Source organism: Epinephelus lanceolatus, chromosome 1, assembly GCF_041903045.1.
Source record: "Epinephelus lanceolatus isolate andai-2023 chromosome 1, ASM4190304v1, whole genome shotgun sequence".
NCBI lineage: Eukaryota > Metazoa > Chordata > Actinopteri > Perciformes > Serranidae > Epinephelus > Epinephelus lanceolatus.
Window position 1 is genome coordinate 31,654,921 of NC_135734.1, and position 15,753 is coordinate 31,670,673.

The 15,753-nt window shown below is 39.3% G+C and overlaps 1 protein-coding gene across 2 annotated transcripts in view; it reads right to left on the reverse strand.

The window, feature by feature from the left end:
- Positions 1-14,122: 14,122 nt before the first annotated feature.
- The window catches only part of pparg (peroxisome proliferator-activated receptor gamma), a 43,011-nt gene continuing 41,380 nt past the window's right edge, over positions 14,123-15,753 (reverse strand). For both annotated transcript variants that reach the window (XM_078169442.1, XM_033627223.2), the window contains exon 9: positions 14,123-15,469. In XM_078169442.1, coding sequence (XP_078025568.1) covers positions 15,222-15,469 — 248 coding nt within the window. In that variant the 3' untranslated portion in view covers positions 14,123-15,221. The remainder of the gene's footprint in view (positions 15,470-15,753) is intronic.

Consider the following 15,753-nt stretch of genomic DNA (forward strand, 5'->3'; position numbering starts at 1 on the left):
GCCTGACTGAGCTGTGAGAAAAATTACATCTCCAGAATCAAACACATAAACACTGACAGTCCAGTGGGAGACATTACTGCTGATCAGTTGATTGTCCCTCTGAGGCGGATGTGTGTGAGAGGCATGATGGATGAGGATAAGTGCTGCACTAATTTCAGCTCCTCATTATGAGAGCGGTCACAGAACATTAAACCTGACATGTTCCTCTGTTAGCAGCCAAAAAGTGGAGCACAAAATCAATGACATGCACACACAGTGTTGCAACATAGCAAGTGAAATGTGACAACTTTAAGCATTCAAATCTGCATCTCCCTGCATACTTACACTATCTAAAATTCACATGACAGAAACTTTCCTCTCCTGTGCCTCGATGTGGTGATGCCAAATTGAGAGGGGAACAAATCCATGACCAAACGTTGGAGTGAGTGTGTGTTGCTTTTCAGGTGTTTTTTTCTAATTTGTCTGTAAACTATAAAGCTTGAAAATAAAAATCAGCATTAAAAAATAATCTGGTATTTCAATACTTATTTTTGATTTTATCTTGTATTAATTCAGTTCCTTCTTAATGGCCAAAAGCTAATCACCATTTCCAAACAGTATCAGTGACTCATTTTGACTCTGTGAAATCTACCATCCAGCTTTCACTTCTTCTGTGCTCAGTGAAGCCAGGAGGCCATGGGAGGGAACAGGGCTGGCCTGTTTACTGCATCACCTCACCGACCTCACCTCCCTCACAGTCCTGACAGCTCCAGTATTGTTATTGGCCTCTATTGTTCCTCTCCCTCTTCTGCTCAACCAGCTGAAACAATACAACAGCCAGGACGTGCTGCAACTCCTCCGAGTCCATGCGTGTTTGTGGACAATCTGTAATAATTAAATTAGGCTGTGGCAGAGGAAAAATCCCTGCTGTGAGGGTCAGTGGTTGTTTTCAGCCTGAAGAGGGAGATATTACACCACTTTACACAACACCAGTGTCACTGATCATCACTTCAGTCCAGAAGAATAGATTAATATTCTTACTGTATCCCAAATACGTACGTCTGATCTGTTTAACAGTCGTCAGTCTGGTCCATCTGTTTGCAGAATCTGGAAACAACAGTGTCAGTGAACAGAACAAACCTCCATCAGGGTGGTGTACTTTATATCCACCAGTAAACATCCTTACAGTGATTCTCACAGGATGATTCTTAGACCACCAGACTACATGACCACATGACTGTCTCTGGGTTGCCAAGTGAAGCGTCTCGGAAAGACAGACTGAGACTCCAGTGCCAGCGTTTGTTTTTTTGTTGTTGTTGCTTTGTCACTGGCGTGCTGCGATCCTCCCTGTGGATGTGCGTCTTGGGTAAAACTAGGCTAAAGGGACCCGGGTCACTCTGAACCACTGTAAGGCCTCAGTTTCATTAGAGCCTTATACAGCAGCGCTGCAACTGATGATGACCAGACAAACTATAGCCCAGTGGACAGAAAGAAATGTTGGCATTGTACATTTCTACAAACCATGGATACGTTGCATTTGTACGTTTTATATCTTCATTCATTTTCCGTAAATGCTTATCCTGTTGGAGGTCGCGGGAGGCTGGAGCCTGTCCCAGCTGACATTGGGCAAGAGGCGGGGTACATCCTGGACAGGTCACCAGACTATCACAGGGCTGACGCATAGAGACAGACAACCATTCATGCTGACATTCACACCTACGGACAATTTAGAGTCACCAATTAACCTGCATGTCTTTGGACTGTGAGAGGAAGCTGGAGTACCTGGAGAAAATAACAAAACCTGTTGTGTTTTAGCTATAGACTGTCCAAAATCAACGACAACAGCTCCCCGAAAGTGAAGCAAAACCAACTTGATCTCCCCCTGGTGGCTGGCTGCAGTATAGGTAAAAAAGCACACGTCAAATACATTTTTTCTGTAATTTTAGGTAGTTCTCTTCACGGTGCTGTTCGGGTGTTCGCTTTTCTGATAAGTTTGGCTTTAATTAGTTATAAAAAGGCTGCTTGACATGTTTGACACTCAAAGACACTGCTCGCAAATGGTCAGACTCCAAATGACGTCACCGGTGCAAAATGGCGGCAGCCGTATCCGGGATATTTTGACTTCATTTTCAAGACACGTTATAGCTGCAGACACATTCTGTTTGTAGTGTACATGACCCGCTCCTACAAACCGCGCCACTATGAGTACAAGACAAACCCACCAACGCGACAGCTAACTGAACCCTCCTCCAACGCTACACTGTGGTGAATAAATGAGACCAATGTAGCAATAATCCATTTATAATTCATAATACATGAAGACGTGATTCACTTTATAAGTGACAAGATGTCACCTTTCCATTATGCTCATCCTAACCTTAACCACATCTCTTTTAATGTAATGCTTCGTAGCTAGCTAATCACTAACTCAGCAATTTCATTGGGATTTCCACTTCCGATTGCCCCAGCTGCAGCTACACCTAGTTGTCATTTTCATACCATGGGTAGAAGTGGAGGCGCATCATCCATGTTTATATGTAGTCATTGGTTTTCCAGCTGTTTTTCCAGCAGCTTTTCAGACACCATATAGGGGTGTTTTTAAGGGACCTGTTGCTGATATTTTAAGCCAAACACGATCCTTTCCTCACTATAACCAAATGTTTTATATGCATAAACCTAACCACACATTAACCACAGCGTTGTTGCAACATACAGAAACATTAAGTTTCAACATTTCTGCTACATAATAATGTCCAAATGTAATGTGTCCGTGGTTTGCAGAAACGTACAACGCCAACATTTTTTCTGGCGATCTGGTTGCAAACTAATAAGAGGAAAAACAGATGAGGCTGTGTCCATTTTCACTCTAAAACTACACACTCTTTGGAGAAGACGTCAACTTCAGGGAGATCAACTTATAGAGAAATTTTAGCCATTTCTCCCAGACTGAAACTTTGAGCACAGACTCTGTTCAGCTCCTGCAGATGTGGGACAGTCCACAGGACCAACGATCAGTGTAGGCACTCTGTAGAAAGGGTTTGAGAGTCCTCCAGAGTGAGACAGACAGGCATCAATCTGACCTCAGAAACAGACGGTTACCAGTTCGAGCTGAGTTTGCTGCAAACAATGCACAACACAGATGAACAGAGATAGTGACATTATGCAAGCAGGATTATTCACTTTCTTGCAGGGAGTTAGATGAGAGGATTGATAACACTCTCATCTTTAGGCACAAGAGAGGAATCGATATTTTCATAAAGCTCTCTGATAGAAAGTGAGAAAGAGTGTTTTCCAAAATGTCAAACTGTTCCTGTAAAATGAAAGATGATGGTTTATGCTTATGTGTTCTCATTTTTCATAACAATGTTCTCTAACCAATTAAGCCACACGATGGACTGTTAGTGAGCTCTCTTTTATGTATTTTGAATTTTGTTCACGTGGTTTGGATCTAATAATCAGACTGGTGTGTAACTCACGCTCCTTTTTGACTTCAGACATAAAAAAGTATTTTCCAGGCAAAAACACTTTGACAAAACTCTCACAGTGATGTTAGAATTAAAAAATGTTGTATTCTCAAGGCAGCTGGTGTGTCTCTCTTTACAGCAGGGGTGTCAAACATACGACCCAAGGGTCAGAACCGGCCCATCAGATGACTTTGCACACCTAATATTGAAGCAGTTGCAAAGGCTAAGACGTGCAACTGTCAGGAGCAAGTTAAATGAGTATCCTGCTTCATGTAAAATTCTGCTTCAGTGGCTTTTCCACCCTGACCAGAATACAGCTCTCTGAAAACACAGTAAATACTGACTGTTGTTATATTTAAAGATACTGGACATTGTGCAAAATACTGTCAACCAGCAGCTTCAGTACTCTGTGTCAGACTCCTATTTTAACACACTTTTGGTGTAATCCTACAGCCAAAGTACAGCCAACACTTTAGATATGTAAATGGTTTGTGAGGCAAGGGACAACATAACCTGCTTCTTCAATAGCGTCCACTTTAGTTTGGTGTGGTGATGCCAGTGTTACTGCAAAAGAATGGAAATGTTTGGAAAAATGTTATAACAGGGAGTCATAGACTGACTGAATGTGGAAAAACTGAGACATATTGCTGACACTGCACTTTTTTCTTCAGATATCTCAGGCTGTTTGTCATCTGTTATGAAATAGATGATTTTTTTTAAAAATGTACTTGTACTTATTTATATTAAAAGAAAATGAAAAATGTGAAGGCTGTGATTATTTCAAGGTTATTCTACAGTGGTTATACTGGTCCAGCCCACTTGAGATCAAATATAGCTGAATAAGACCCACGAACAAAAGCGAGTTTGACACCTCTGCTTTACAGCAATTATGATAGATAATTATGAGACTTAATATAAATCCTTTCACTCGATCAAACAGCTCAGAAACAATCTGCTGTACGTTCACCAGCAGTGCCCTCATTTGAGTCATATGACAGAGCAGCTTAACCCGGGTCACGTTGCGTCACATTGCACAAACGTTCCACTCTAGTGTCACTTAATTGTGTTAAAGGCAGATGAATGAGTGAATCACCTGGAAAAAATCCACCTGACAAATTTAACGTGATGTGGTGTGATCTGTGACAGGTGAAACCTAAGTCACAAAAAGCTGAAAAATGTTGGTGGGCGGCAGAGGAGGCCCTGCCCATTAACAAATAAAAACAGTAGCTCAGGGCCTCTGGGTCACACGAGCAAGAGACAACAATGAAATTAAAATTGCCAAGTGTCATGCCAATTTTTTAAAAACCGCAGCGCTCCTGTGACTGGGTTAAGTTGTGGCTCCTTTCAATCAATCAATCAATCAATCAATCAATCAATTTTATTTATAAAGCCCAATATCACAAATCACAATTTGCCTCACAGGGCTTTACAGCATACGACATCCCTCTGTCCTTAAGACCCTCACAGCGGATAAGGAAAAACTCCCCAAAAAAAAAACCCCTTTCAAAGATCATGTTACCACTGTTCCTATGATGGGAAGTTCATATACGTTAGTCAACTTTAACTGTAAATGAACAGATATTTTGCTGTAAACCTTCTACACTTACAGTTAAGGTGAAATGTTTTCTTGCATGTTGCTCAGTGCATGAGTCAACGTATGAAATGTCAGTATGACAACTCTGACCTTTCTGTTTGTTTTTATTGGCTCTCCTGCGTGAGATACGCTGTACTGATGATTGGATCTTCAAACACTTAAAAAAATGTATTTTCAACCAGATTATGTGAACTGTGACTATGCCACTTTCTCACATGGAGAAAAAAGTGTCTGAGTGTTGTTCCAGTGCTTCAGCGGCACTACACTCCTGTTCCTGAGAACATCTCCTGCCATTTTTGCCAAAGAATAGTGACAAGACAACGAGCTCAGAGATGGCTGAAATGGATAATTTAGGTAAGACAAGTTAGTATTTTACTGTCTCCTATGAAACAAGTACTATCTGCTCAAATTTTGCAGTTGTATTAGATGATAAGTTAAACACAATTACTGAACAAGACTAGTGCTGTGTCTCAAATCACGTACTTCCGTTAGTACACTTACATGTAGTATACTATGTGCACACTTACCGGAAATGACAACTGCAAATTAGCTAGTTAGCAAACTAGCATTAGCATTTGCGTTATCGTTCGCGGTACCAAATCATTACAGACTGCTAAATTAACCCAACAAAATAGTGCTGGCTTATACCCGACAACAGTATAGCGATGCTTATTGCAAAAAACACATGTATTAGCACAATGCCAATGTCCTCGGCCGCTATTTCCAGTTTGAAAAGTGGTCCCTCCCCTTCCGCTACGTAGCCAAGATGGCGACCATTGAGGGCGAGAAGTGTCCATAGTTCCACACTCAACCTTTTGACCGTTTTGAGTGCACCATCCGGGTACTCATAGTGCACTGCATTTTTCTATACTTCTCAGTGTGAACGCACTTATGCACTCAGAATAGTAAGTGTAAGTACAGAAGTACGCGATTTGAGACACAGCAAAGGACTTAGGTCAACACAAAATGGAGTAAGTATCTTCACATGCTTTTTTCATCAGTTTGCCATGATATTAATTAAATAAATTATATTTACAGGTTGAACTACAGCTAGGTTTCTGTTAGAGTTAACTTAGAACCAGTACGTAACCTTTACGACATGTACTTAAACCCTAGAGCTTCTCCGCCCCAGGCAGTCCTTTGCTCTTACCCAGCGATGCAGAGAAACGTCTTCACCTCGTTGACTGTCCACAGGGCTGCATGCTGACATTTTCAGGACTAAAAAGAACAGGGTGGGGTGTTTAAAGTTCTTGTTGCCATTGTTGGGACATTTATTACATATAAAAACAGCATGTTTGTGCGTTGAATCCTTGTCGGGCAAGGTGTACCACTGAGCGCCACAGGAAATCATTCCTGCCTGTGGCCATCAAACTGTACAACTCCTCCCTCTGAGTGGCCCTGAGACTTTCACACACTGCAATAACTTAATTTAACTTGTGCAATAACCCCATTCACCCTGACTGTATATATTCTGTTTGTGTAAATTTTGTTTACAATATATATATATGTATGTATATATATATATATATATATATATATATATATATACATATATAATTTACATTTATGTTTGTTAATAATTTCTGTTTATTTAACTATATATTTGTTAATACTATTGTTTAAATTTCTTATATTTTCATGTATCTTTCCTGTCTTGCAAGGAGCACCTGTAACATAAATAATTTCCCCTCGGGGATCAATAAAGTATTTCTGATTCTGATTCTGATTCTGTAACGATTCTCCCTTAACCAATCAAAGGACTGCGGTATTTCAAGCTCCACCTTTTAGTGTTGGATCAGTGCGCTCCTCAACAGAAAAGTGGCGGAAAACAAGAAGCGGTTCTGTTGGTGCCATCCACAACTTTTGACAATGGGAATACAGAAATAACCGTGTGGAACTGAACTGAACAGAATCAGACCGCTTGGTGAAAACAAAGAGGTCAGGGGGTAACAGACGAATACACGCTCGGGGACACGTTGCCTTCATCCTCTCAGAAATCTACAGCTATGATTTCTACAGTTGTTATTTTTACTCTCCTGGTTGCTTTCCGCTACTCCAAACCAGTAAAGGAGTAGGCTCTACTGTCAAAATAATCTCAGTTTAAACAGTTAATTGACAATCTCCAAGTGTAGTTTTGACTTTATACTTAAAGAAGTAGCAGGAAATTGTGGTGAGCTGATGCCGGACATAGAGCTCTACTAACATGTTAAATTCACACAAGGCTGGGTACCTGGCAGTGGCCCACACCATGGACTGTATGTATATAAATTAATCTGTGTAATTCTTGCTCCTTTTGACACTTTGACAAAACTCTCACAATTATGTTAGAATTTAAAAATGTTACAGCAGATATAAAGAATAACTGTGAGACTAAACATGAATCCTTTCACTTAATCAACAGCAGTGCCCTCATTGAGTCATATGACAGGGCAGCTTATTACATTGCATCACATTGTACAAACTTTCCACTCTAGTGTCAATTAATGGTGTTCAACTGACAAGTGAATGAGTGAATCACCTGGAAAAAATCCACCTGACAAAGATAACGTGATGTGGTGTGACTTCTGACAAGTAAAAGTCACATGAAAAATGTTGGCGGATTGCAGAGCCTGCAGTACAGCATGCACCCCATATAGGCTGGGTGCTTGGCAGCGACACAGGTTTGATTCAAACTCGTGGCCCATTGCTGCATGTCACTCCCCTTCTCTCTCCTCCCCCTTTCCTGTTACTTTGAAACCAATCTAACCCGACTTTATACCACAGGCCCTGTTAATACTGAAGAATCAGAGAAAGACAGAGGACACTTTCACCTTTTCATGCCACTTAATAATCCACAATTTACAATATCATTTTTCAGTTAAATGCTGAAAATCTGGTGTATCAACACATTCTCACTCCAATCTCGTCACATATTGATGTTTAGTCATAGACTTTACACGTCCAGATACGATGTGCAAGGTACCCTGGGTGCGTTGGCTGTTAATGTTCTGGGACTTTCTGGGTTTTCTTTCAAAGTACACTTCTGTTTTCACAGGAAATTTACCGTTTACATTCAGTCTCTTTCAAAATAAATGCACTACGTCGGTACAACACCGCAAATTGATGTTCTTTTCCTCCAACAACTAATGGATGTGGTTGGGTTTACAAAAAAGAACACAGTTTGGCCTTAGAATCTTATGGGACGTCAACATCATTCTCTCAGATGAAAGTCGGTGTTTGTTGGACCCATCCACCACCGCTCACACCCGCCCTACTCAGACTTTCACCTCCTTAACATTCGTTCTTGTCCTGCCGCGTTTCCCCCTGACGCTGGCCACCGGACATGTATCATGCTGATGTTAAAGGACGCCTTTTTCATTGGTTTCTGACATCACAAGTCACTGCCCAAGCGCCGGATTTCGACGACTTCGGAGTGAGACTGGGTTGGGTGTATAGAGAGTACACTAACTTTTGAACGGGCCTACCAGGCACAGGCCCAGGGGTTCCCCAGGCAAGCCCAGTCTCGCTCCTAAGCCAATGAAATCTGGTGCTTGGGCAGTGACTTGTGGCATCAGAAACCAATGGAAAAAGGCGTCCTTTAATGTCGGAATAATTTGTGGCCAGTCGCTGTTATAGTTAAACAGCGCTCAGCAGCGTCAGGGGGAAACCTGGTGAGACAAGGACAAAAGTTAAGGTGGTGAAAGTCTGAGTAGGTCGGGTGGGTGTGAGCGGTGGTGGATGGGTCCAACAAACACCGACTGTCACCTGAGAGAATGGTGTTAGCGTCTCGTAAGATTCTACAGCTAAACCCTTTCCTAAAGCCAACCATGTGTGTTAGTTGTTGGAAAAAAACAAACAAACAAAAAAAAACCCTGACAATTTACTGTATTGTACTGACATAATGCTTTTATTCTGAAAGAGAATGTATGTAAATGGTAAACGTCTTGCGAAAACAGAGGTTTATTTTTGAAAGAAGACAATGCGTGTAACAGGCAGAACTTGACACAGTGTCCCAGAGTGTCAACAACCAGTGCACCCAGGGTACCTTTCACATCGTATGTGGACGTGGAAAATCAATGACCAAATGTCGATATGTGACAAGGTTGGAGTGAGAATGTGTTGCCATGGCCTTCACCTGCAAAATGTCCCTAAAATGAAGACGTACCGACTAGGAAGAGACTCAAAATCACCATAAAGAGACACAAAACCACAAAAAAGCATATTGACCACAAAATGATGCGAAATGACAACAACAAAAAGGCAAAACCACCAAAATGTTTGCGTCCCTTGCTCTTATGTTAGAAAGGTGGTGGGGCCTTTTTCATATCTGTGCCCATGGGCCCATTGTCTCGTAATCCACCATCCGAGCATCTACATTATTTCTCTTACTGAGAGTCCAACATGTTTTCCCGAAGAGCTCCCGAGAACAAAAAGTGCCATAATCTAAATTCCTCTGGTGTTTTCTCTGTAAACAGCAGATTAAACACAGTTCTTTCTCCGGAGCTATATTGGTCTCACAGCGGCAGGTGTATCACTTCAGAAACAAGGCTTGTTCAAGGACCCACACATATCAGGTATCACACCCTGGTGGGAGTGAAATTCCTCTCCAATACTAAAACAAAAGAGAATAAATAAAAGCCGAGCTGCTGTTTCTTAAGGAGCTCAAACAAAAACAAAACTTCCTTGTGTAAATCACAGCCGCTATCTTTGGACTTGGCTCTGCGCGGATGGACAACTGCAGAAATATACTTTATGAAAATTATTTGGCAGATTAGCTCAGGAATCTTGGCAGGGCTCGGTCAGCAGAGACCGGCCGTAACAAAGTGAGGATATGCTGACTCGACATAAAGAACACATTTAATTACCATCATCATCAACCATCCAAGAGGACCATCCGGGTCAGAGCCAGAAATCCCCCCACTACCATCATCTGCCAACTCAAAGACTTATTTTTAGGGGCCGAACTTCTTCTTAAACTGCTACATTCTCACGGCCTGGCTCTTTCCTCGTCTCATCTTTTCCTCTCATTCCTCTGCAGATCTTATTGTTACCATCGTCTCTCTTTGTCCTTATAATGAGAAAATCATCTCAGCATAAAGACAGAGACCCTTAACGCCTCATCACTGAAGCAACCAGATGTCTTTTTGGCTCTTAAACCCTCCTGTTTCAAAAAGATGGCATGTTTCTGATGAATCCAGTGAGGAGCAGAGGTGGGTTTAATGTGTGGTATCAAAGAGAAGGACAAAACAGGATAAAGACCACCTGTATGTATGACGATTGGATGATTAATATTTTTTGTATTAACAACATATCTGCAGTTATGTGAAAGGCTCGTAGTGATGAGCCTCACTAAGAATTAACACCTATAAACACATATCTGTGTGTTTACGCAGAATCTGTTGACAGCTTTAGTATCAGAAGTGTTCTGGTTTCTGTTTGTAGTCCAGGTTGTGTTGACCAGTCACGTGACTGGGCTTTGGTTGCCTGCAGGTGAACAGTCGGTGTGGCCGAAATTAAATCTCAGACCCCATCGGCCCATATCTGACAAAAATTTGGCTTTTTATCAAATTATCTATTTATTTTTAAGTTGAAAGATATTTTTAGCTGAATAGTTGCAACTTTTTTAGTTTTTTTTTTTTTTTAAATATTTTTTTATTAAGTTGGAAGATCTTCTTAAATGAATAGTTATAACTTCTTTTTTTTTAAAAGATATTTTTAGGGCATTTTTTTGCCTTTAATTGACAGGACAGTTAAGCGTGAAGGGGGGAGAGAGAGAGGGGATGACATGCAGCGAAGGGCCAAGGGGTTGACTCGAACCCAGGCCGCTGTGGCAACAGCCTTGTACATGAGGCACTTGCTCTATCCACTAAGCCACCAACGCCCCTAGTTATAACTTTTTTTAAGCTTTTTTTTTTATTTTTCTCTTCAATTGTAAAATTAGTACTTCTAACTTTTTTTTTTTTTTTTTTTTTTTTTTTAGGTTTTTCATGTTCTTTAAAAAGTTAGGAAGTTTTTAAATGAATAGATAAAACTTTTTTTTTTTTAGCTTTTTATTATTTTTATTTTTTTTAAATTTGGAAAATCTTTTCTAATGAATAGCATTTAGTCTTTTTATTATTTTTTATCATTATTATTATGGACAAACGTTGAAGAGCTTTTCTTGTAAATAGGTTGCTTTTTAATTTTTAAGCTTACTATCATTATTCTAACTTTTTTTGTTTTTTATTAATACTATTATTTTTAAGATTTGGAAGAGTCTAAAAATGAATAGTAAAAACTTTTTTTAGCTTTGTATTATTATTATTCTTTTCATATATATTTTTTTTAATTCGAGTGGAAAGATCTAAATGACTAATTATAACTTTTATTTTTAGCTTTTTATTATTTTTTTTAAGTTGGAAGATCTTTTTCAAAGAATTGCTGGGTTACTTTTTTTAGCCTTTTAATTATTGTCATTATTATTATTATTATTATTATGGAAACATTTGAGGAGCTTTTCTTATTAATAGTTAGGTTACTTTTTTAAATTTTTTTTAGCTTATTTTAATTATTATTTAAAAAGTGATATTTTTTTAAGCTTTTTATTAGAATTATTATTATGGAAAAGTCTGAAGAGCTTTTCTAATAAATAGTTAGGTTACTTTTTTATTTTATATATTTTTTTTAGCTTATTATCATTATTATTAAAAAGTGATTTTAATGAATAGTTGTAACTTTTCTTTTACTTTTTATTAATACTATTATTTTTTTTAAGTTGGAAGATTCTAAAAATGAATAATAAAAACTTTTTATTATTATTATTCTTTTCATATATTTTTTTTATTGAAGTGGGAAGATCTTAATGAGTAGTTATAACTTTTTTTTTTAGCTTTTTATTATTTTTTTAAGTTGGAAGATCTTTTCCTATAAATAGCAAAGTTACTTTTTTATTTTCTATTTTTTTAGCTTATTATAATTATTATTTAAAAAGTGATCTTTTTTTTTAGCTTTTTATTAGAATTATTATTATTATGGAAAAGTCTGATGAGCTTTTCTTATTAATGGTTAGGTTACTCTTTTTTGTCTTTCTTTTTTTTTTCAATTCTTGTACATGGAAGAGGAAGTCTTGGCCTGGATATCCTGAGGTTTATTATCAACAAAGATGATGGCCAGCGGGTTCAGAGATTGATTCACACCTGATTCTTCAGTTCTCCTCCGCTATGCAGAACTTTTTAACATCTTTCATCTCAGTGTTTTTATATCCCAGCCGTTACTTCAATCAGTTATTGCAGGTTTTAAGATGTATTATATAAACACTCTTTAACTGTTATTTTCCATTTGGTGCCTCGGGGTTGTTTTGTGCAGTTTGGTTTCTTCTTAAGGCAAAATTGTGGTGGAGATGTATTATGATATAAAATGACCCTGGTTAACGTTAATCTAAACACTCACTGGATATAATGTAAGGACATAATAAAGGTACTTTTTATGGTCCAAAGAGGCAAAAGGATCCTGATGGTATTTTCCTGCTGATAGTGAGGATGGTGAGCTTAAGGGCTACGATGAAGAGGAAGAACTGATCCCACAGTCAGGTCTGAGAGTTCTGTATATGTTACATGTTCAGAGCCAACAAGCTCGGTCCTTGTAGAATAATGTGCTGTATATCTGAGGCAGAAAGTGCAGCTGTTTCCTGATGTTATACACAGAATGAGAAACCAAAAAATGACGACCAAGATTTTTAAAACACATCTGAAAAACACAAAGAAGACACTACTGATACCTGATCATTTTTGATTGACAGATTTTCAGAACAAGGTTCAAGGTTTAAAGTTTTTTTCACAAGAGACAAAACACATCTTCACACTCTATTGTGTATAAAAAACATATAGGTGTTTTTAAAGCACCCTTTAGGTCCAACATATATTTTACTGACTCATATCTAAGTGACACTGATTCTAACACTGATAGAGCCTGATCACAGTGGTGGATTTTACTGAACATAAATTCCTCACAGGAGGCAATAACATGAGCTGCCAAAGGTCAGTGCTGAGGCCTGCTTCAGTGAATATGCTCGTGTTTTACATTCAAAGAACGTGTCTATGAATGTTTTTGCATGTAAAGCCAACCGGAGAGCTACTTCTGCCTGTGACTGGCAGCATCAGGTGCATGTTTTGCACATTATACCTAATTTTGTTATCACTGTTCACAACATTTATTTACAACAAAGATTTAAGGGACATTTGTATCACTGTTTATTTTTGGAATACCCTCTACTTACATTTGCACTTAAGATTTAAGGTTATCTTTTTATCTGGCAAGTGTTTAGATGTGCACTTGTGGCTGATTTTATTTTGTTGTACTTGTTATTTATATTTTATACAGAAACAGAATCTTACTCAGAGGGTTATTATGGTTGTTTACAAACCGTTTTTACTGAACTTTTAAAAGCAAACTGTTTATGCTGACATATGAAACCACACTTACTTTCTTGCTATTACGTTCGTGAAGAAGTATTTCTTTATCTTTTTTTTTTATCATTATCCCAAAAATATTAAATATCTTAATATTGTTTTTGGCCCTATCGCTCACCTTCTGTTCCTCATATGAAGGGAATCATCTACTGAGAGTTTGTGTATTTACAGACTTGTAACTTGGCAAAGAGCCTGACAGTAGCGAGCCTGTGTCAGTGAACCTGCAACGTGTGTTGAGGTATGTCCTGAGTTTGACTCTGACCTTGTTGTTGCTGTCACATCTCTTACCTATTCTTCTCATTCCTTGTCTCTCTGTAAACTGCTCTGTCCACAAACAAACAAAGAAAAAACAGCATGTCAAAAAACATTATACTATTAGAAGATAACACCACCTCTCCACTCGCTGATCAGATGTGAATCCACAGAGTTTAGTTTCCTGGCGCGGTTCAGCAGAGTTCAGATGTTGCAATCGTTCCAACAGGGTGTGTGTGTGTGTTTGGTAAGAGACGCTGAGGACAGCTGATGTAATGACTGCAAAACAGATTTCCAGTCTGGGTGACTGGAATGCTTTCAAGAAGGATCATTATTAGAAAATGTTTTTTGCCCGTACATCGCAGGTCCACCCGGCTGACTTCAAGCAGGAGACAGACTCCGAATAAAAAGTTAGAAAATATTTTATTTACAACAATTCTTTCCCCCCACTTGTATTAATCCGACCCCTTTGTCTGCAGACCCCCCGACATGAACACAGACATATTGGACAGTTTGCATAGATAAAAAATAATTTCATAGTAAAAATTATAACTCAACCACTTTAAAGAATTTCAAATAAAACAAAGCTGAAAAGCGTGTTTGACAATTTCATCCATACAAAAATAATACATAAGAATATACATTATACATGTGTCACATATCTTTTTCTAAATGGCGTTCATTCCAAACAAAAGGAAGTCATCTGGCAGCGTGCCTTTTGTTGGCGTCTCACTTTCTCACAGTTTCTGCAGGTGGCCGAGACAAAAATATGTTACAGGCAATAATCTGATTTGTGTCTTTGGATAAAGCTGATTAACAAGAGATAGCACCTTCACCCTGATGCCAAAACAGAAAATGGCTGTCTCTGTGCATTGTTTTGTGTGTGTGCGTGCGGGCGTTCATGCATTTTTGTGTGCATTCACAGAGGTATTGAAGCACGTACACACGGCTGCTGCTGACACGGCGGTGGTAGCGCAACATGTAGATAAGCTGCAGATGGACAACACGCCCTCTGCTGTGTTACGCACGGTGTAAGAAATATTCACAGTGATTTCTCCTGAAGGCACTTGAAGCAGGCTGCGTTGAGCACTTGCCATTCTAAGCTTCAGCTCTGCCAAAAAGAAAGTCCCCGCTCTGTCAGCGAGCCGCAGACACTCATCCTGGTTGGTGCATAGGTGGTAGTTTCTTATTTAACTTGGCAGCCGACTCATTCACAGAATGTCCGGGCTCAGCAGTGGCTAAATGACTGTGTGCCACAAGTTATTCATGCGCTGCTGTCTAGACGAGATTTAACACTCAGATTCTGTCCTTCTTTCCTTGATTTCTCTTTTCCCCGTTCTTCCTCATCTCTTTCTCAATTTCAGTCAGCCTGTCTGGCTACCTCCCTTTATTTCAACACACCAGCAGCACAAAGTGCTCATCGTTAATTTCACAAGTCGTGATTTTAAAAATAAAATCTCTCTTTTATTCCTCTTTCTCTACTCGTCCTTTTCTCCTGTTGAATTTCTAATACAAGTCCTTCATGATCTCCTGCAGCAGCGGGTGTAAGCACATGTCCACCTCCGTCTTCTTCAGCAGCTGGATGAGGTGAACGTGGTCGGTGACAATCTGACGCAGGTCGGTCATTTTCTGTAGCAGCTTGGCAAACAGCTGCAGAGAGTCTGGGTGGTTTAGCTTCAGCTGCAGCTCCAGCGAGTGGAGCACCGTCTCCTGGAGCTGCTCGATGGGCTTCACGTTCAGCAGGCCAGGGCGGTCTGGATGGGTTACAGAGACACGGAGGATACATCAATGATATTTCTGGTGACATGTTAAGCATCTATGAGGTCAACATTTCTATTATCTGAGAAGACTTAATTTAGCCGTCCCTTATTACCCGACTGAACTGTGTTATTGCTATTTACAAAAGCCGTCTTATCTTTACTCAGGCTGTAATCTCAGTCATTTACGTTAATTATTAACTTAAATGTCTGATTTTCATCCTCATCAGGTTCAAGGCCGGACTTTTATCAAGCATCCACACGCTAACCAGCAATATTAG